At 40.0% G+C, this 23,471-nt stretch overlaps 1 protein-coding gene, 1 long non-coding RNA gene and 1 pseudogene across 6 annotated transcripts in view; 2 read left to right on the top strand and 1 right to left on the bottom strand.

Moving 5' to 3' along the window:
• CFAP20DC (CFAP20 domain containing) overlaps positions 1–3,818 on the bottom strand; it is a 192,758-nt gene extending 188,940 nt beyond the window's left edge. Inside the window, exons 1-2 of one of the 4 annotated variants that reach the window (XM_081160760.1) lie at positions 3,495–3,818; positions 789–878 (exon numbers count right to left, since the gene is read on the bottom strand). In XM_081160760.1, coding sequence (XP_081016886.1) covers positions 789–878; positions 3,495–3,515 — 111 coding nt within the window. In that variant the 5' untranslated portion in view covers positions 3,516–3,818. The remainder of the gene's footprint in view (positions 1–788; positions 879–3,494) is intronic. The other 3 variants (XM_081160763.1, XM_081160762.1, XM_081160761.1) reach the window with 3 other exon arrangements.
• Positions 3,819–3,958: 140 nt separating this feature from the next.
• Positions 3,959–23,471, top strand: part of LOC308567732 — a 569,384-nt gene continuing 549,871 nt past the window's right edge. The window contains exon 1 of the long non-coding RNA XR_014000364.1: positions 3,959–4,198. This is a non-coding gene — a long non-coding RNA (uncharacterized lncRNA). The remainder of the gene's footprint in view (positions 4,199–23,471) is intronic.
• LOC308567493 (FUN14 domain-containing protein 2 pseudogene) lies at positions 10,697–11,243 on the top strand (annotated as a pseudogene). Its single transcript has one exon. The product of its transcript is annotated as an FUN14 domain-containing protein 2 pseudogene (transcript).

The raw sequence follows: 23,471 nt of genomic DNA, 5'->3' as shown, positions 1-23,471 counted from the left end.
TGGACTAAGGACTCTGGGCTGGCCAGAAAAGGAAGTGACAACAGAGAAAATACACACATAAATAAAACTAAACACCGGGGAAAGGAGCATGGCCAACGTCTAAGAGTCTGAATTAGGTTGAGGAACAAACACAGTGGGAGTAAGTGGGCAAGCAGCCTTAAGAACTGAAGATCAGGGTCAGAAGGGATGTCTTGATACCTCACTTGGTAATTTCAGAGGCCCTGCAGTTTATGGTGACAAGGTATAGGCTATGACGATGGGAATGAGTGTTAAAGTAGAGTGGAAGAGGCCAACAGGAATGAAGAAATCAAGAAACTGAGGCCCTGGCTAAGTAGCTCAGTTGATTAGAGAGTCGTCCCCATATGCCAAGGTTGTGGGTTCAATCCCCAGTCAGGGCACATACAGGAATCAACCAATGAATGCATATATGAGTAGAACAACAAGCCAATGTTTCTCTCTTTGTCTCTCTCTGTCCCCTCCTCTCCCTCTAAAAATCAATCAATAAGTAAAAATAAAAATTAAAAGAAACTGAGAAGCTAAGGGTTTGGAGAGATTTTCCTCACAGATACTGAAGTCATCTAATTTACAGAAGGGCTGTGAGCCTCATGCCTAAGTTTTAAACAAGCGAGGAGTGCTGTCTGGGAGGACTGTAGTCAACAGTGTCATGAAAAGATTTTGGAGAGAATGAACAGGAAAAACAGTTCTGAAATCTGATTGAGCCCTTTCTGTTATAACTGCCACTCTCATTTCTTTCTAGGTTTCAGGTGGCTCTAATTTCTCACACTTACTTTCCAAATCACAGAGGGACTGCCAAGGATCTTCCATTTTGCCCCAGGATTTTTCCCCTGAGCACTAAAGATTTCAACAAATGCACCTCCCTAGAAAACAAAAATGAAATATTTAAATTAAAGTGAAAGACAAGGCTAAGGAGAAGACACTACCCACCACACAGCCTACAACCATTGTTCAGGCTTCTGTCAGGTAAGTAGATCTGGGAGAAAACATGATCCTACTTTATACCTTGATCGTATCTAGCCACAGCAGTTCTGATTTGAGTCACCCTGGATTAATGGTTTAAGGAATTTTTGAAAGCATGATAAACATTAAATGAATTGTGCTATACAAGCCTTATGATCTCTTAGTGTGATGTTCATTTACTTGACATGTACAGATCATGCTTATAAAACATGCTATTCAACCCAGACTAATAAATTCTGATAATTATCTTTTTAGTCATCCTGGCCTGTGCTCCAATACCAGCTTTGCCATTTATTAACTACCTGACTTTGGAGTGACTTAGCTTCTTAATTCTTCATCTGTAAAATGGATTGTTGGATTACACAGGATAGTAAACATAAACCATCAAGCACAATCTCTTGAACATAGCAAAAGTTCAATCGTGTCAGCAATAACTGTTCCAAAAAGGGCAAATTAATAGTTTAGTGGTCAGTAAAAATGTTTGGGAGGGAGTGAGGAAAAGAATGATTCTTATTTTGAACATTCCTATAAATCTTTTTATACAGGGTGGGGCAAAAGTAGGTTTACAGTTGTCTGCATGGAAAATAATACGCTAATAATACAATAATAAACTGTTTTGCATACTCACAACTGTAAACCTATTTTTGCCTCACCATGTATATTTAATACAAATTAATCTAAGAGATCTATAAAATTGGTACAAGAAGGCCCTGGCCAGGAGCTCAGTTGGTTAGAAAGTCATCCCAAAATACCAAGGTTGTGGGTTCGATCTCCTGTCAGGACATACACAAGAATCAACCAATGAACGCATGAATGGGTTGAACAAGGAGTAGATATTTCTCTCTCTCCCTCCCTCTCTCTATCTCTCTAAAAAATCAACAAATAAAAAAAATGTTAAATCTGTACAAGAAAAATATAGAGAATCTACTGTAAACCTGAGAACATGGAGGGACATGTTTATGTAAAAAACACTAAACATTACTGGATTTCCATATCCTTTAATTATAAAGGAGAGGAATTAAACAAGATGATTATCTCTGAGGAAGAGTTTATTGCAAGAAATTGAGAACCTAAAATAAAGACTAAATATAGTTTTCTTTTATGGCCTGTATGAATAAGCAGCACATGTCTGATTTTTGTAAAGAACTTCCAGCTTTTAATTTTTCTCAATAATATAAAGACAGTTTTGCTTCTGAGTTTTAATGCATAATCACTTAAGACATTTAATTTCTTCTTCCTTTGGCATTTTATGTGCAAACTGTGTGTGGATAGAATTACTACAGCTTCTGGGGGCAGGTCATATTTCACTATGAATTTTAAATGTGAGGCAGCTTCTTATTTATTTTAAGAAAAATCCTTATACCTTGGTGAAGCAGAAAACTGCCACTCCCCATTTCTTTTTCTCTCCTGTTTTCCAAGTTTCGCACAGTAGGAGTATGCTTCTTTTAAAAAAAATTATAACAATAAATTTTACCTATATTAAGTGAGAGAAACTCTCTAAAATTGTTCTAATTGGAATAGAAAAAAGAGAACTGCAAAATAGTCTCAGGGCACTCATGAGAAGGCAGGTAGCATTTGTTTGGTGAAAAGGCAGAGGCAAGAGAGTTGGAGAGCAGGGGAGGGCTGTTCTGGCACAGGAACGGCACAGGGACACAACCGCTCCTTCTCACGGCAGGACCAGGATGGGAAACAGGTTGCAAACAGAGTGTAGAAGAGTGTAAGCTCAGAGCGAGGTGGGAGGGGCGGGCAGGGGACGGGGCGAAGGAAGAGCAGGAAGGCAGCTGCCGGTGCCCAGAGGAAAGCAGGTCAGGCGCTGAGACGCCCTAGGATGCTCAAGGCGACCGAGGAAGACCCAGGACCAGTTTCTCCCCTGTGATCCCCGGGCCCGCGCACCGGCAGGAAGGGGGGGGGGGCAGCTGTACAAGGTCAACTAGCCCCATCTACAGAGATTCTGCTTCTCTAGGTCTGGAGTGAGGGTCAGGGAGCCTGCATTCTTACAAGTACCCTAAGTGATCCTAACATACCCCGCTGTTTGAGAGTCACTGACCCCCAGAGTTGGAGAAAACAGCCTCCAGCCAAAGGGCTTGTTTTCTTTCTTGGTTTAGCCCATTCATTCCCTGTCTTCTAAGCAGCTTGTTACATGGTGCGCATCAGGAGTATCCAAGGCGCTAAACATCAAGATTTGTGGGCCTGCCCTCGGTATTCACTCAGGCGTCTGCTGGGGTTGAAGGGGTGCGTTTTAATCACAATCTCCGGCAAGCCACACACCCGAGAAGCGCTGCGCTGGAGACCGAACAAAGTCAAGGCATGTGCCCAGACGTTAGTTGTGTGTTGTTTTGGGTTTTTTCCCCCCTTTTCTTTTTGAATCAAGACCACTCATCCATTAATTTCTTCCTACCCCGAAAAAAGGTCGTATTCTGGGAGGCCGGGGGGTGCTTCGCCCTCACCCGAACAGGAGCTCTCTCACCCCAGAGCGGACAGCGATTCGGGCAGGTTGGGGAGCCGTTTGGGGTTACCTGATACTCATTTTTGAACATTCCCGCACGGGGGCCGGGGCTTGGGGGGCACGGAGTTGAGGGCTGCAGCGGGACGTCGGCAGGAGGGCGCCCCAGAGCCCCACGGGCAGGAAGGGGCTTCGCGCTCGGCCCCGGGACTCGCTCAGGCTCTTCGCCGCCGCGGGTCAGCTCCGCCTCGGGGTCCCGACCCGCAGCATCGCGGGCCGCGCCTCCGGGGGCCCGGGCGCGGGCGGGCGGGCGGGCGCAGCCCCTGGGCGGGCCCTCGGGCGTGACTGTGCGCGTAACCCCCGTGAGGGGCGCGGCCGCCGAGCCGCAGGCAACCGCCCGCTCGCCCGGGCGAGGCAGGCGAGCTCCCGCCGGCGCTCCGCCCGGCCCGCGGCGCCGTGCGACCGGAAGGGGCGCTGAGCGGCGCCAACATTCCTGCCGCGCCCATTGGCTCTCAGGAGGCGCCTGCGCGCTGCGCTGTGTGGGCTGCCGGTCCCCCGGTACCCGAGGCTACGCGGTGACGTCGGCGTTACCACGGCAACTGAGGGAGCCTCTGCGACTCCCTGGGCCGCCGGGGCTGTGCCGCGCCCCCTCCTTAGGTACTGACTCGGGTCTGCGGGAAAGCGCCGCTTAGCCTGGTTTAGGGCTGCCGCAGGTGCCGGACTCTTCTGGAAACCCGACGCTTCGGCTTGGGCTCTCGTTGTAAACACTGGGAACGGGTAGGTTGCTGAAGGAAAGAGCAATGGAACCCTGGAACCCCCACGTGGCCTTCCGTTCGAAGGTTCCCAAACTTTGGTTCCTTGAGGCAATAATAGGGTGTGGTAGCCCCTTCCGTCGTTTCAGAAGGCCCGAGGAAGTGGGAGTGTGTACTCAAGATCACCGCACGTGTTCAAAAGCCAAGGGTGGTTTTTGTTTTTTGCTCAAAAGAATTACATTATTAAGCCAGGCTTTCTAAGTCTAAAACTTGGGTTACTTCATTTAGTTTCTATGTCAGAACTGCTTTTACAGGGTAGATGTTCTTGTCAGTTTTTGGCTGAGGAGCTGTGGCTCAGACGGGTAAACCAGCTCGCCCAAGATGGGTCCGTGGCCAAGAAGCAATGGAGCTGGGGCGGGACGCATTGCTGATGCTGGCCTCAGGCTGAGTTCGGTCAGTGGCACAGGGTTATTAACAATCAGGTACCACTCACGGAGCCGCTATAGAACGAGTGGTTCACCGGTTCCCACACCCCTGAGGTAAAGGTTAGTTGAGAATATTGAGGTTTTCAGCCTTTCTGTTGAGAATGAGCTTCAGGGTTGATTAGGAATGTACTCAAGGATGCAGTACTCACTCTCTGGTATGGCTTAGTCTGATATTGAAATTCACCCAAAGTCTCAAATATTTGTTGTCCCTGCAATATCCCAAGCACTGTGGACCATGAACGGAGTGAGAAAATGAATGCTCTCTGGATTTGCTCTTATCGGGACTAAGAAGAGCAGATAAGCAACAAACTTACTCCAACACCTCCTCCAATACTAGATGCATACAACCTCGAGGTGGGAGGTCACATACCTGTAAATTGCAGTACAATATCTAGAACCCAGACTTCCTGATCTCTAGAGCTCAAACCTAGCTCAACAACAGTTTTTTGCAAGGTTCTGTGCTGGGGCTTTTGGGAATTGTGGTCAATAGACATGGTCTCTGTCTTATAAGACTTGTTATTTAATGAAGGGATATTTATCTATTCATTCATATAACAGATAATTCTTAGGAATGCAATATATTCTAGACACTGCTAAGAGCTAGCTGCACAGGGAAGGCCCTGTCTTCTTGGAGCTTACATGTTACTGGGGTGAGACACAACAAACAAGTGAACAAACAAGGAATTACAACTTGTGATAAATGCCATGAATCCAGTGATAGGAAATAACACTGGAAGGGTGTATTAGTTTCCTGTGACTGTTGTAACAAATTACTACTAAGTGGGTGGCTTAAAACAACAGAAGTTCTCTCACAGTTCTGGACAACAGAAGTCCAAAATGAAGGCGTTAGCAGGGTGGCATTCCTTTTGGAGGCTTTAGAGGAGAATCCACTCTTTGCCTCTTCCAGCTTCTGGAAGGTGGCTGTTGGCCTTCCTTGACTTGTGGCTGCCTCTCCCCAATCTCTGCCTTCATGGTCACACTGCCTCTTTGTTTTCTGTGTGTCTTCTCCTCTATATGTATAAGGACAGGTGTGATAACATTTAGAACCGACTTGGATTGAGGGTAATCTCCCTATTGCAAGATCCTTAACTTAGTCACATCTACAAAGATACTTTTTTCAAATAGGGAAACATTCACATGTTCCAGGAGGTAGATGTAGATATCTTTTTTGGGGGGGGGGGGGTGGCATTTTTTGGTCTAACCCAAAGTCTGACTTGCACTATAATACAAAGCAGCTTTTGATAAATGCTGTAAGAGAGGCAAGCAGTACAGTGAGAGTACAGGAAGAATCTAAGGGACATCTTTAGGCTTTTAACAATCTACTTGGGTCCCTGAAAAGGGTATTTGACCCCATAGCTGAAGAAAAACCTACAACTTTATCCTATGTTTTTTTCTTTCTACCCCTTATCATTATCTGAATTTTATTTGTTTGTTTATTATCTGTCTTCAGCTATTAGAAGGTAAATTCCATGAGGGTAGGAAACTTTTTCTGTGTTCATCTTTATATCTCATTTCCTAGAGTAGTGTGTAGTACACAGTAGGTATTTTATAAACACAAATTTATTGATTGAATTAAAGGCACCTTGTCCTTGTAAACTCACCATCCAAAATAAAACTTCTCCAAACCTGGGCCTTTTCCATTCTTCGCAATCTTATTAATATCACAATGTCTCCTCTGCCTTGCTTGGCATAGTAGGCGCTTCTAAAATGGACTCCAATGATCTCCATCTCCTGGTATGCATGCCCTCTGTGGAATCTCCCCTGTATGTGGAGTGGACCTAGTGACTCACTTCTAATGAATACAAAATGCCAAAAGTGCTGAGATGTCATTCCTAAGACTGATTTTCTTCTTGCCTGCCTTCTTTCACCCCCTTGCTCTGATTTCCCTCCCCTTCTCTGTCCTCACTCTGAAGGAAGCAAGTTGCTGTGCTGTGAGTAGCCCTGTGGAGAGGTTCATGTGGCAAGCAACTGATGTTCCTTGAGGACTGGAGGCCTGTCAACAGCCACATTAGTGGGCCTGGAAGTGAACCCTTGCCTAGTTGAGCCTTGAAGTGACTGCATCCCTGGTCAACATCTTGACTACAGTCTATGATTATGCCTGAGGCAGAGGCACAGCTAAATCGTACCCTGATTCCTGGCCCACAGAAATTATATTTATTGTAAACTGCTAAGTTTTAAGGTAATTTTTTTTTATGTAACAATAGATAACTAATACACTTCCCAAACACAACCCATCACCCAAACCTATTCATTTTATCTAAATACTTTAAAAATCTATCTAGTCTTTCCTCCACTGTAGTTCATATAGGCATCCCTTGGAGATATTGTGGTTTATTCCAGATCACTGCATTAAAGTGATACTTGCTTATGGAGGGTCTTGCCTTCAGTTTGTAAAAAATGCAGTATCTGCAAAGTGCAATAAAAGTATGCCTGTACTCTGATTTACCTATGATTTCTCTTTCCTGAACTAATTTAATGGCCGCCTAATTCACACACCACTTTGTCTTTCAAATCTATGTCCACATTGCAGTCACAGTCATCCTTATAGAACACAAATCCAGTCATATCAGTCCCTTGCCTCTAGCCCTTTCATGATTATAGAGCCTTTCTCTCTAGTTTCTTTGTACATTATTACCCCCCTTCGTTTCAGACACATTGACTTTTCTTTTAGTTCCTCATGTTCAACATGTTCACTTTCACTGTAGGGCCTTTGTGCTATTCTCCTGCATGGATTACTTTTGCTTCCTTCTATTTTTGATTAAGGCCTACTTGTCTATGGAGTTAAAATTAAGGGTCCCTTTTTCAAGGATGCATTCTCTAATCTCTCTGACTTGATCAGATCCCCCTATTTATAGGTTCTCATAGCATCTTAGTACTTAGCATTACTGAAATAATAATTGAAATTTTATATGTGTTTGTAATGTTGGCCATCTCTGTTGGACTATAGATTTTAAGAGAGCAGGGGCCATGTCTGCTTTGTTTACCCTTGAATTCTCAGTGCTTTGTATACTAGTTCATCCTTGTACCTGGTATAACAAAATAGTAACTGAATGAGTGATTGAATAAGTGAGGGAGGAGATGAAGGATGTATATAGTCTTAAAAGACAGCAATAGACTTTGGCATTGAGAAAACAAGAAGAAAGCAATTGAAAATACATTAAGGTAAAAGGGTGAATTAATCACTTTAATTTATTGATAGAAAAACTAGTTACAGAGTTGAAATGATTAATCACAGTATATCAGTATGTCTCATTACTCAAGTGTTTTTATTTTTCGTAACTTGTTTATTCAATTAAAGGCTGGAAGGATCCAGTATCATGTACTTCAAACTCCTTATTTCCCTGAGAGAAAATAATTGTTGAGGCCCAGTTGTCCAAGGGTTGGGTCATTCCCTAACCCTCTTAACTCCTTACAAGCCTAGGAGACTGTAGTTGGATTTTTATTCAAGAATATGGTATAGGGCCTCTCCAGGCAATGGACAATTCTTAAGGCTGCCCAGTTCAGATCAAAATTGTTTTGTCTGTGGTGAAAACTACCATTAACACTATCAGTAGTGGCTATAAAGCAAAGTAAGAATGTGCACTACTTTGACAATATGAATTCAAAATGAGAGACAGACAGAGATCCAATGTTGTTATATCAGATGCTTTTGTTTGATGTGGATGAATGCAAGTTATGATTTCAAGAATGGCTACTAGAATTCAGCACCCCATCCTCCACCCTTAGAAAGAGTCAGCCTGCCCAAACAACTTTGCTTGAGCCAAGTTATTTATGTATATTATAAATGGCAGTAAAACAGTTTCTCTAATTGCCTCAATTTTTAAAGAAGTCAGTACATTTAGTAATTACATTAAGTTGCTTAACTTAATTTGGCAACATTAAGAATTGGTCACTTTACAAGCTTTAAAGTGCTTGTCTTTGTTCTACAAAGGAAGTAATTTGGTGGTGTATTAATATTATTAAAGGATATTGGATAGTATTTAAAATGGAATAGACTAGAAACAGTTTTTAGAAGGTGGAGCTTTTGTATGCCAATGTACTCATTCAAGTTAGATGATATCATTATAAATTTGACAAAAAATAGTATTCGTTTGAACTAACAGTATACAGTGTTCACCACAATATAGTTGTAATGTTTTTGTTGCAGATTATAATTGAATCATTTACCAGAATGGGAAGAAAAATATTGGTTTGATCAAAATTTGTTTTGCTAGACAATAATCTAGAAATGATTAATAGTTGGAGGATTATTTTATTCTTTTTTTCACATTATGGAATAACTTTTATAAATGGCAATAATGCCAAGTTGATAGAATACTTTTTAAACTGTGTCTATTTAGTAGTTTTAAGCTAGTTGAGAAAAATTAGTGATATCTGAGTCATCCATTTGACTTCTGATTTGAGAGTAGTGATGTCCTTTTTTTTTTTTTTTTTTTAGAAGCTATGGTATGGGGAAAGTTTTTGAGGGTTTTACTGTTTGTAGATTTTCTTCTCGAATGCTTCATTTATTTATTTTCTCTTGTCTATGAGATTCTACAGAGACTTTTTCCTGCCTATACTTATAGATGACCAAATACTTCAAAATTTATGCATAAACGTGACATTTCCAAAACCAACTATTACTTGAAGATTTTCTCAGAAGAAAAAACTGTTCCAGTAGTTGAATATTTAGGTGTGAATACTTTCGCAAATATAAGTTTCATATCGCATCCACTTAGGTTTAGAAAATCGAACATATTTGTAGAATATATCTTTGAAAGATTAAATGAAGTGAGTTGATATTTAATTCTAATTTGTTTTCAAATGCTATAAATGCTTTTCTTTTGTCAGAAAAAGTTAAGTGAGATCTAAGTAGCAAGTTTTTCTTACATAACTGTCTCTTACCTAAAGCTAGTGCTAATTCGTGGTGAGAAGGTTATAGAGAACTGGGTATCCACATGCAGAAGAATAAAGCTGGACCCTTACCTTACACTATCTAAAAAAAATTAACTCAAAATGGATCTAAGACCAAAACATAAAACTTAAAACTATAAAACTTTTCAGTGAAAACATAGGGGAAAAACTCATGGCATTGGATTTGACAGTGATTTCTTGAATATGACACAAAAACACAGGCAACAAAAGTAGAAGAGAAATTGGACTACATCAAAATTATTAAAACTTCTGTGCATCAAAGGACACAATCAATGGAGTGAAAAGGCAACCTATGGAGTGGGAAAAAATATAAGGTGTGCAAAAGTAAGTTTACAGTTGTTTGTATGAAAAATAATATAATAATTAATAAATAATTATTTGATTAAATAAAAAATAAACTTTTATGTACTCACAACTGTAAACCTACTTTTGCCTCAACCTGTATTTGCCAATCACATATTTGATAACATATATATTCAGAGTATACAGAGAACTTCTACACCTCAACAACAGCAACAAAAACAATTACCCTTTTTTAAAAAATGGGCAAAGAACTTGAATAGACATTTCTCCAAAGGAGATATACAAATGGCTAAGAAGCACACAAAAAGTTGGATATTAGGGATATGCAAATCAAAATCTCAATGCAGTATTACCTCATACCCATTAAGATGCCTATTACTGAAAACACAGAAAATAACAAGTGTTGGTGAAGATGTGGAGAAATTCAAACTCTTGTGCGCTGTTGGTGGCAATGTAAAACAGTGCAGCAGTGATGGAAAACAGTAAAGCAGTTGCACCAAAAAATTAAAATATAACTACCATATGTTACAGCCATTCAACTTTTGGGTATATATCCAAAAAAGTTGAGAGGAGGGCCTCAAAGAGACATCTGTACACCCCACGTTCTTAGCAGCATTATTTACTATAGCCAAAAGGTGGAAGCAACCTAAGTGTCCATGGATGGATGAATGGGTAAACAAAGTGTGGCATATACAAACAATGGAATAATATTCCTTTTTACAAAGGAAGGTAATTCTGACACATTCTGCAAAATGGATGAAATGGGGGTGACCACTGACCACAGTGATCCCAACTTGCCCTCTACCCTTAAGGCCTTGGGAATGGAAACATCTGACCCGCATGCTGGAAGCAAGAGTGCTGTGAGACCGCAGCACACCACTCCCTGTCCTTTGGCTCCTAGCCTCAGCATGTGTCTTCAAGAGACAAGCTTGAAATGTCCATGGCCACTCAAGGACATTTTGAGTCACTGGACTTTGCAGAATTTTCTAAAAAGCAGCCATGGTGGCACAAGCTGTTCAGGCAGGAATCTGGGCCCTCAGCTGAAAATTGTAGCGTGGCAACCCAGCTGTTACTGGGGTGTCACTGGGTGGTGCATGGGCTTCATATTCCAGAAGGTTGGAGAGTTGGCTGCAACAGCTGTGGGAGGAGGATTTTTTCTGTTCAGCTTGCTTACCATACTGGGCATGTCAGGGTTGACTGGCAATGACCAGAGAAGGACATGCAGAAAGCCAGGGAACAGCTGAAGATCCATAAGAGCACATATCTATGGAGGTGAAAAGCAAAGCTGAGGAGATAGTGTCATTTGTGAATAACAGTCTGGTGACTGGTGGATTTTTCAGAGGCTTTCTGCTTGGTGTGGCATCCTAAGGAGATGGCTTTGCTTCTGTTATGCCTGTTTTTTCCACCTACCAGCCCCCTCACTCCGTCACAGGACACTGAGTCTCCTCTTCCTCCTCTTCTCCAGCGCCGCTCTCCCTGCTGTAGCATATCTGAACAGCTTCTGTAGACATCTGTTGGTGCAAACTGATACAGCCCTGCTGTGAGCTTCACGGCAACAAGGAAGAGCCAATAGACATTAGCTCTCCTCCCAGAACACTCCCCACTTGACTAAACTACAGGTCAGCAAGAATGTTCCTTTCCCTCCTACATACGATACTTACTAGACCAGAGTGTGAGATGGCTCACCGTGGAGGAAGAGTGGATCCTCAAAGGTAGTCCCAGACTCGAGTTGGAAAAGAATGACAAGCACATAGATACCTTATTATGTGCTGCATGGAAAGGAACTGGGTACATTTGCCTTTAAGCAAGAAAAAGAAAAAAGGGATGAACCATGAGGACATTGTGCTAAGTGAAATGAGCCAGTAAAAAAACAGCAGCAGCAACAAATACTGTACGAATCTACATATATGATGTATCCAGTGCAGTCAGAATCACAGATTCAAAAACTAGAATGATGGTTGACAGGGAATAGGTAGGGGAGAGAGAAATGGCAAGTTTTTGTTTAATGGGTATAGAGGTTCAGTTTCATAAGATGAAAAAGTTCTTCTGGAGATTGTACAACAGTGTAAATAACAATACTGAACCATACACTTAAAAATGTTTAAGATGGCAAATTTTATGTTATATGTTAATGTTTAAGATGGCAAATTTTATGTTATATGTTTTTAACCACAATTTTAAAAAGTTTTATGGGAGGAGGGTTGCTAATTAAGAAAAAATTTATTTTAAAAGGTTCCTTAGAAATAGCTTGAGAAACACTGGCATTCAATAAATGTGTGTGTGTGTGTGTGTGTGTGTGTGTGTGTGTGTGTGTGTATTTTAGCTGAACTATTTAAAGTTAAGGCGCAGGCATCATGACACTTTACTGCTAAATACATGGCATAAGAACAAGGATAATTTTCTACATACCGTTATATGCCATAACACTACATGTATGCCATACCTCTATATCATTATCGCACTCAAGAAAGTTAATATTGAACAATAATTTATTCTGATATACAGTCTATATTCAGATACTTATAGTTCTAATAATTTTATTTTTCTATACAAGATCAATCAAGGATCATACTTCAAATTTAGTTGTAATGTCATTTTAGTCTCCTATAATCTAGAACAATTGGTTGGTTGTTTTTAATCTCACTCAAGGATATGTTTTTATTGACTTTTAAAGAGAGAAAAGGGGAGAGAGAGAAAGAGGGAGAGGAAAACATCAATCGGTTGCTGCCCATATGTGCCCTGACCACAGCCTTTTGGTGTACAGGATGACATCCCAACCAACTGAGCCACCTGGCCAGGGCTTTTTTTTTTTTTTTTTTTTTTAAAGAAATTGACATTTTGGAGAATTTGGGCCAGTTTTATAGAATTCCTCTCAATATGGATTTGTCTAATTATTTCATCATGACCAAATTAAACATTTAGGGCAAAAAACACCACATAAGTGATATAATGCATCCATTTTGAAGATACATAATATAAGTTGGTCCTATTATTGTGATGCTGAGATTAATTACTTGGTTAAAATTGTGAGTAAAGTTTTCTATTAACATTTTAAAATTTGTTTTCAATTAGGAATGGCATACATGCTTAGTTCAGAAAACTTGAAAAATGCAAAATAAAATCAAATCACTGTAATTTCACCATACAGAAATAAGCATTGTTAATGTTTTTGTATATATCCTTAAGCAATCTTCTATTGTTGACTATCTAGTTAATCCAATTTTTGCTGTGTAAAATTTTTGCTATTGTAAATAAGCTAGTAGTGAATGAACATCATTGCCCCCTCAAAATCTTTGCTCTATTTTTAAAAATTATTTCTGTAGGATTTCTAAAAGTCAATTGTTTGAGTGAAAGACATTAAGTCAATGATTGTTTCTCATACCCTGATAATTCTGTGTGAGATTTTATTTGGGTATATAATACTCAAAATTCCTCATCAAATGTAAACACTGTTTTTTTAACAGAATAAGCAAATCTAAGAACCCAGTAGAGACTGGCTGGCTATCCCCTTTCCATGTACGTGGTAGAAAAGGCCTTAACTGGCTTAACTTGGGCTGTGGGCTACCGTAAGGTTTTTCTAAAGTCAGGTAACCCCAGGTGGTCCAGTCAGCTGAGAGCAGGGCAAAGGGAGGAGGGTAGTACAGGATTATAGGATCTAAACACAGCTGTGAGGGAGCAGATTTGCTAAAGGGATGATGTAGCAGGAGGAAATATTTGTCGTTTCTAGTATATTTAACACTTCCTTTAAAAACACTCTTCCTCAGTGTGTTTGTTTTTATATTTGACGTAACACTCATTAAAGTGTCATTTCTCCCATGAGTTCTACCTCTGCTCGGTGAAAGTAATTTCCTATCTATGATGGCCTCCACTCCGCCTTCCATTACATAGTTAGAGGAATCTTTCTGATATACAAACATGTTCTTGTCCCTTCAGCAATTTCTTATGGCTGCTACGATGAAGCCTTGGCTCACAGGCCCTATTTGTGGTTGGTTGGATGTGAGAGACAAGGGAAAGGAAGGATGCAAAGATCAAGTCACAGTTTATTGCCCAGACAACTGGTGAATGCTGGGGCTGTTCATGAGGAAGAGCAGATTATGAGTTAAATTTAGATGGATTAAGTCTGTGTTGCTTGTGGGACATACAGTTGGAGTTATTGAATAGGCAGCTGGGTGTATGGTTCTATAGCCCAGGGTGGAGATTTGGGTTAGAGATACAGAATTAGGAGTTATCAAAATATGGATGGTAATTAAGGACTGAGAAGAGTGGAGGAGAAAAACGAGAGACTGTACAGAGTAGGAAGAAAAGGCTTGGGCAGAAATGGCGTGTAAGAGGTAAAGGAACAAGAGGGAACAGTCAATAAAGTAGGGGAAGGACCACATGTATTCAGTAATTCACAAACCAGTGGTGTAAAGAGTCTTTCAAGAAAGAGATAGGTCAGCAAATGTCTGTGTTTATAAGACGCCAAGATAACTGAAAAGTAACTCAGAGATCAACAGTGTTCTCTGAAAGATTACTTCTCTAGAGCTGGTCACAGAGAAGCCAGATTCCAGTAGATTGAGGAGTGATTGGCAAGTAAGAAAGCAGTGACAGCCAATGAAGACAACATTCAAGAAATATGATAGTGAAAAGGAGTAGAAAAACTCCACTAGCTGAGTGTTAGGCAGTTTACAGAGAGTTTTTAATTATTATTTGATCCCAGGAGAAAGTTGGCTTTTGAAGATACATATAAGAGAGAGAATAATCACTGAAAGGGAAGAAGTGAATGAGATGCACAGCTCAGATGGAAGGATGACGCTTAGACAGGAGGAAATGGTCCATTTTAGTGAAAACAATGTATAATTCATGGGGAAGCTAGCATGTGGGCTCTTATTACATTTTCCTGGGGGATTATTGGAAATTTAATTTATATTCTTGAATAAAATTTTAGTATGCAGGTTCTTTCAAAGGCTACAATCATAATATACTCCCCCCGTCCCCCAAACAGGAACAAAAGCAGAATAAAATCTTTTGTATCAGAACTTTAAATTAATGTGGTTTGATAGAATATTACAGTCTGCTAATGGCTCTTTTCCTTCAAGTATTATGAACAGAAATGTATATGTGCTGATCTTTAAAGAGGTGTTCCTCTGTTAGTGTTCTGTAAAAATACAGGGAAATTTACAATTGAAGGTAAAAACAAGAAGCTTAATGTGAGAGCTTTTGAAGGGTCAAAATTATGCAACAAGTTGATCTGAAAATCAGAAGGACAGAGGGTAAAATTTACTTACTATAAATTCTCTCAGGAAATATACCTTTTTCATACTTTCTCAAAAACCTTAAACACTTCTACTTTTAAAATAGTCTTCTGTTTTATAAAACAAATTATTACATACTTTTCAAAGTAATTCAATCATTGTTAGCATTGGCGAGGAAATTGCATCAGTTCCCTTTTATGAAGATGGTTTTATGAACTAGATCATAGCATTCAAAAACAAAAAACAGATCATGGCATCCAAACTTTTGGACCTTGAAGGTATTTGAACTGATTTGGTGATCTTGTTATTATTTTGCTATTACAATACTGATTTGTAGAAAAATTTTGCTTTATTTGAGTACATTTTCCAAATCAGAAGTTAGTAACTTGCATATTTGTTCTATCAGCACTCTTTGTGTTTTAAGTGATTGAATACTAAACTGAAATTGGCTCAAACAATAAATGGTTGATTTTTATCATTTCATATAACTTAGCAACCCAGAGTAGATCCAGCTGCACCCAGAGCTCAAAAAGCATTGTCATGATTCTTTTCCATACTCCTTTCTCTAGGTTGACTTAACCCTTAGGAGGGCTCTCCTTGGGCTCACAAAATGGGTGCAGCATTCTCAATCTTACATTTTTATATTACCAAGTAGAGCATATTGAGCCAGATTCCTGAAGTTCACCTTCATTTGCATCAACTGAGATCATATACTTATCTCTGTCAGTCACTGTGGTCAGATAATGTGCATCTTAATTGGCTTAAGGCTGGACTGTGTCTATTATAAAACCAACCACTGCAACCAAGGAGGTGAAATATGTTGACTGACTGGGAGTGGGGTTCCACCCAGACCTAGACTGGGAATGGGGAGGGATTGTTTCCCAAAGGAAACTGGGTCCACTTGGAAGGAGGTAGTTGGATATTGGGCAGCCAAAAGCAGATGTCCACAATAGTGTTATCCTACATATGGTGATTTTTTAGCAATAACAGACAAATATTTTTTATTGTAACTATAATGAAGAATTTAATATGAAAGGCTCTCTCACATTCTTTAAATGATTTAATGTACATATGTTTAATCCAAATATCTTAGGCATCACCACCTATTTGATTATCCCATGTTTCACATTAACTCTTAGGTTTTCTAAAACCCCACCTGCATAGGCACAGGAAATCCAGTATGTTATTGGATGCCCGTGTATTTGCCAGGGAGAATCTAGGTATCCAAGAATCACTTTGGAAGGGATTACTTGACTGCATTTTTCTCAGACCCAACATTTTTATGAAGGATTCCACTTGGTTGCCACTATTATCAATGAATATATGCCATATTTGAAATTGTTGAAATTAGACTATAACGACTTAAAAAGGAGACACCTGGGAGCTGGCCTGCCACTCACAACTAGGTCTTGGTGAGATGATGATGTTGCTATACATGAACAATTTAGGAAATCAGACAGAGTTACTCTTGACCAAAATACGTAAGACAGAAACAATACTACTCCACAATCAAGTCTGAATACAAACAAAAACATGAACATTGTCCAAACCACAAAAATGACCAAATATTTCCCAATCCTGCCTAATATGAATGACTGCTCTTTCTTTACCAATTACAGCTAAGCCTTACTTCATTCTTCCTGTCATACAGATAAGATTTATTAACATTCTGAATTGCTGAATTACCCCTGCATCCTGACAGGATCCAAACCAGAGCAAAGCCCTACTTCCCTAAACCTTCCCCAAATCAGCTAACATAAACCCCAATCCTATAATAAGCTCTGACACCCTCTTACTGAGATGCCCATGTTTCCCAAGTGGTGTGTTTTCTCCCTTGTTGCAAGGAAAATGAATCAACTATGTACTGGTATGTTCCTGATGGTTTTTAGCTGGAGGGCATTAAAACATCAGTAAACCTAGAACTCTGTTTTCATTCTTATTAAGCAAACAATGCTTACTGTAAACTCCATTCAGTTGCCAGGATTGGAGGTAGGGGAGTCTTCCAGAAAGTTACTTGAGTTCCAGTGTTCAGTGGTGAACGGTGAAGCTTTTTCACTGAAATGCTGAAGCTAGTCAAGCACTGACTTTGGAGCCAAGGCCCCAAGTGGACTATTTCAATAAAGTCACCTTACATTCTCTTCCCCCGAGTACCACTTACACTCCCTGCCACCATCACTGTTGATGCTGATTGTTTGGTATAGGCCTTCATTTATTCACCCAGGCACAGATGTCTTTGCAAGGTAAGAAAAAGTTTTGGTGGTTGGGAGTGCCCATAGTGAAGCTGACAGAGTCCCACAGTGCTGTAATTTTAGAAATTCTCACAAATATGTACAACACACACATACACACTCACAGATTTATTTCACTTGGGTGGTTGCATTGGGACAAGTTTGGTTATTTGACATATCCATAACCAATATTCCCCTATCATTTCCAGTGCTGTTACTCATCTAACTCATTGAATAATCTTCCTTTACAGTAAATTCTCTCCTGGCAAACCCCCTCATAAAAGCTGACTTCCATTAGGGCCCCCAATTCTCTGTCAGGTATATTGCAACCTCACTAGTGATGAAGTTTAAATATTTTTCTCCTGGAAGGCTCTTGGCCTCAGTGAAAATCACAGGATACAAATGAACACATATGAAAGAATTTACTTCAGTACCCCAAAACATCTAATCCTAATCCAAACTGACACACTTGGAGAGGGGAGTTGTGTAACTCCACTGACCAAAAGCATCTGGGCTCCGATTCTACTCAGGTGCCCTCTCACTAGCTTATATTTCACTAACAAAAATATGTTAAGCAAAATGGGGTTTCCTTCTTCATTTTACCTTTTCTCATTCTATAGCTGTCAGTTATGTTGTTTAGTATATTCATTGAAATTAAGCAATGGGTATATAGTTGATAGCATGAAGAGAGAAGTTTGTTTCATAGAAGGTCCAATCTGAAGAATCTGAAGGACTTCCACTTCCCTCCTGTTGGCGAAGGGTAAGGCCCTGCCATGACCACCAGGATGGACGTGCAGGTGGAATTTAGAAGGAGCTATACATTCTACTTGAGCTACTCTTCTAGAATGGAGCTGGGACCATGGTGGGAGTTCAGAGGTATAGGAGAGACCACAGAAAAGAAGAGAGTGAAAGGCATCAGAAGGGACTCCAGGGTACTCATCTTGCATGGTCTTCTGACATCTAATATCTTTGTGTGTTTGTGATAAGTTAATAGGATGTTTATTTTTGCTCTTAGACCTCCATGCATGTGTTTATAGTACATGCATAATGCATAAATGCACACATATATACTTAATTACGGGTTTTTAAGTACACCTTAATCAGTTGAAAAGCCCTTGGAAAACAGAAAAGATCAAATCATATAAGATAGAGGTTTCTTCACTGATAATTTGGTTTAGACAACCTTTCTTGAAAACATTAAGTTTTACAAACATTTTTAAAGTGGTCTTCTGGCATATCTAAAATATATACTAGTCGTATTTATTACACAACACTTTATAGATTTGCTACTTTTCCTTAATATAAAATTTATATTAACCAAATTTAACCAGAGATTTGGAGTCTGTTTATATTTCATTACTATGACCCATTTTCCTAATGAAATCCCTAATATAATCCCCTGAGGAAGGAAATTACTTGAATGCACTGACCAGACCCCAGTGCCCTTTCCCCCAGTTCCCACACTGAATGTCCTTCAGTTTTAATAACTTACTGCTCACCTCCACCTTGAACTCCTTTGCTGCCTCTTCCTCCTCTCACCCTCTAAATAGAAATACTTCTTAAGGAAGCATTCTTTATTGATTCAAAAGTAGATATTTGAGTGCTACTTGGTGCCAGGCACTGTGTTAGGTATGGTATATAACCAGCAATAACCAGTTTATTCTCTGCTTTCTCTACAATTAAAAGAGCTAAAATTAACTGAGAACTTAATGTGTCAGGCCCTATTCTAAGTGCCTTCTGTGTATTCTCTCTTACAATCCTCACATCCATCCTAAGAGGTAGGCTTTAATTTAATACCTGTTTTACAAATAAGCAGAGTAGGACAGAAAGAGAATAAACAACTTTCTCAAAGTCATATAGTAAAAGGGAAGTTCCCGCTAAGGTGCCTATGCTGCTCTTCTCAAAAGCACCACAAGAGAGGTATGAATTAGTCTTTCTTGGAAGAGGTGACATCTCTTATAGAATGGGTGAAATTTGTAAATGTGGATATGAGCATGTGATGAGAGTGAAGAGTAAAAGATATACCATTTATACACAATATACCAAGTATTGAAATATTCACTCAAAACAAAAGATCTAATTTTGGCTATGCTGTCATCCAGTGGCTTTATTTTATATATCTTAAAATACAAAGCAGGATTATTTTTATTTTTTTATTTTTTTAAAAATATGTTTTTATTGATTTCAGAGAGAGGGAGAGAGAGATAGAAACATTAATGATGAGAATCATTGGTTAGCTGTCTTCTGCACACCCCCTTCTGGGGATCAAGCCTGAAACCCGGGCATGTTCCCTGACCAGGAATAGAACTGTGACCTCTTGGTTTATGGGTTGACGCTCAACCACTGAGCAACACTGGCTGAGCAAAGCGGGATTATTTTTAAAATATAATTCATATCCTTAGAAGTTTAAGTGAGTGATGCTATGCTTTATTTTCTGGGACCCATGGTTGGAAACGCACAAGCATCAGTGCTGTCCTCTAATCTTTGATATGTTCCCAGTCCTATTCTTTCTGTTGGCCTGACAGGTTGCTAAAGATAATCTTTCAAATGGGTAATCATGAAAAATGCACTCAGCTAAATTAAAATTAATTATAGCTATGTTTAGATAATGAAGTAGTTCTATTGAAAGTAGAGCATATTTCTGTAGAACAAAAAATTAGTCTCTGTGTAATATTGCTTAGGGAATCAGCTACTATCCTGATATGGGATTAGAATTAAGTTACTTAATACTTATTGAAATGTTTTAGCTTTTTAGTTTTTCTATCCCCACTTCTTGTCCCATTTATTAATCTCTTTGGCTTGTTAGGGCCTTTTCGCGTCTTTGTATTTTTCACAATAATATTTCTCCCTAATTCCTTCAGGCTAAAATGTAAACATTAAAATGTAAATATGGGCAAATCTGTAGAAACAGGAAGTAGATTGGTGGTTGCCTGGGATTAGGAGTGGGAACAGGGAGTGACTGCAAATGGGCAAAAGGTTTCTTTTGGGAGTAACACAAATGTACTAAAATTAGATTGTGGTGAACTTCCAGTTGAGATGGCAGTGCTGGTGAATGCAGTACTTCCCTCCTCCCACAACCAGGTCAAAATTACAACAAAACTACAGAACAACCACCTGAAATCTGGCACAATGGAAGTCCGACAATTAGGAAATTAAAGAAGATGCTACATCAAGACTAGTAGGAGGGACAGAGACTCAGAGCAGGCTGGTCCAACACCTATGTGTGGTGGATAAAAATTGGGAGGGATATCTCAGCTGCAGAGCTTACCCCTGAGGAGCAAGGGGTCCCAGCCCCACACCAGACTCCTGAGTCCAGGGTTCTAATTCCAGGAAGAGAAGTCCCCATAACTTCTGGCTATAAAAACCAGAGTGGATTGTGTGTGAGGGAGATAGAGGGCTGCTGGAGTCCCAGGCAGTTCCTTTTAAAGGGCCAATGCACAGACTTACTCAGACTCTGGGGCAGCAGCTTGGGAAGCACCAAAAATATACGGGGAGGTAACTGAATTGTCCAGCATCAGGGCAAGAGCTGGAGGTGGGGGCAGCTTTCTCCCAGACAGAAGTACGGTAGAGGCCATTGTTCCTTTGATGAGCCTCCTCCCCCCCAGAGCCAGCAGGTGTGCACCATATCTGAGACTTCATCAACTTGGCTAAAACTGTTCACCCTGCCCTAGTGAGTCCCTGAGGCCCCACCCCACCCATTTGGGAGTACTCAAGCTGTTTCCAGTGACTATTCCATATGAATGGACTATCTTGGCTCAAGCTTCAGGTTCTCCTTAAATCTCTCAAATAAGAAGCACCTGGCCTCAGTGTGCCCATAGCTCTTGCTAAGTGGCCCCAGGCCCAGCACTAGCAGTAACCAGGCTTAGTTCTCAGCTTGGCCTCTCCTGGGTACCTCTATGCCCAATACGAGTAGCAGCTATCTGCAGATTGCTTTGTAGCTCATGCCAGTTGCCCTGGAAAGAGAACAGGTGGCAACTGACCTTGGCCTGCAACCCCTGGCAGATCCCAGAGCAAGCACACCCAGTGGACAGCTTTAGACCATGGCTGAAGCATCACCACCTACCCACCTCCACAAGCAACATACTCAAGGGACAGACTCGGTAGGTACCAGAGCCCTGCTGAAGTAAGTCCTGCTCTGTGGGGTTAGCCCATGCACAGCTGGTCCTCCACAGTGCTCAGAGGTAGGTGGTTGGTGGTTTCAGCCAGTCCTTGCTGCTGAGTGGCCTGGAGGTAAATTCCTCCCATTGACATACCAGCAGTGATCAAGGCTTAACTACAAGAGGCGGATGTACACAGCCCAAATGAGGGAGTGGGGGTGGCACCTCAAGTGCCCAGCTTGGGTGGTCAGGAAGGGTGTGTGACTGCACCCTATAGAACACCTACTACATTAGTCTGCTCTTCCAAGCGTGGGAGATCTAGAAGCTCTACCTAATACATAGAAACAAACACAGAGAAGCTGACAAAATGAGGAGACAAAAAAATCCCAAATGAAAGAACAGAACAAAACTCCAGAAAAATTGCTAAACAAAATGGGGACAAGCAATCTACTAGATGCAGAATTCAAAACACTGGTTATAAGGATGCTCAGTGAACTTAGTGAGGGCCTCAACAGCATAAAAAAGAATCAGTCAGAAATGAAGGATATACTAACAAATGAATAATTTATAGGACTCAGCGGTAAAATAGATGAAGCTGAGAATAAAATCAGCAATTCGGAACATAAGGAAGCAAAAAACACCCAATCAAAACATTAAAAGGATAAAAGAATAAAGTAAAAAAATGAGGATAGTTTAAGGAGCCTTTGGGACAACTTCAATTGTACCAATATTCACATCATGGGGGTAACAGAAGGAGAGGAAAGCAAGAAATGGAAAACCTACTTGAAAAAAATAACAGAAAAGCTCCCTAACTTGGTGAAGGAAATATACATACGAGTCCTGGAAATGCAGAGCGTCCCAAACAAGATGAACTCAAAGAGGCCTACACCAAGAAACATCACAATTAAGATGCAAAAGGTTAAAAACAGAGAATCTTAAAAACAACAATAAAAACAGTTAGTTACCTACAAGATAGCTCCCATAAGACTACCAGTTGATTTCTCAACAGAAACTTTGCAGCCAGAAGGGAGTGGCAAGAAATAGTCAAAGTGATGAAAAGCAAGGACCTACAACCAAGATTACCCAGCAAAGCTATCATTTAGAATCAAAGGACAAAGAGCTTCCCAGACAAGTAAAAGCTAAAGGAGTATTATATGAAATGTTAAAGGGTCTTCTTTAAGAAGAAAAAAAGATTAAAAATATGAGCAATAAAATGATGATACATAAATATCTATCAACAATTGCATCTAAAGAACAAAATAAACGAACAAGCAGAAGAGAAGCAGACTCATAGATACAGAGATCATTTTGACAGTTTCAAGATGGGAAGGGTTTTGGGGAGATGGGTGAAAAGGTGAAGGAGTTAAGAAGTACAAATCAGTCATTATAGAATAGTTATGGGGATGTAAAGTACAGCACAAGGAATATAGTCAATAATATTCTAATAACTAGGTATGGTGTGAGATGGACCCGAGATTTATTGGGATGATCATTTAGTAAGTTATGCAATGTTTAATCACTGGAGTGTACATCTGAAACTAATAATGTATGTCAACTGTACTTGAAAAATTTAAAAAATGATAAATGCCCTAATAAAAAATATTTTAAAATGTTAGCATGCAAAGGGACTTTAGCAGCTTTGTTTTCTGTTTACTAACTTGTTTAGGACACTGCTCTTTAGTTTGCTAGTAAGCAATCTGTTTATAAACAGTAGAACTAGTTTTGGAATTATGATTTTCCTTACAACTATAACATATAATCTGAGGTAAACTTTTGAATCTATAAGAATATCTAGGTATTGTCATGAATAGTGTTAGTCTAATAAAATATAAAATTTACACATTTTAATTTTTTTTTCAGGTTAGAACATACCAACAAATATGCCATTACTGCTCTAACAAACCATTTTGTTGCCATATTCAACTAAAATGTGGATTGTTATCGGTAACCTGTCTCCTTGTTTTGCTTCAAGTAGTTGAACTTAGTTGCAACATGCTGAAAACTGAATATCTTTAATTTAGGAGATTCTTTGGTGCA

Source organism: Miniopterus schreibersii (assembly GCF_964146895.1).
Source record: "Miniopterus schreibersii genome assembly, chromosome: 15".
Classification (NCBI taxonomy): Eukaryota; Metazoa; Chordata; class Mammalia; order Chiroptera; family Miniopteridae; genus Miniopterus; species Miniopterus schreibersii.
This window is presented reverse-complemented; position numbering and strand designations above follow the sequence as displayed.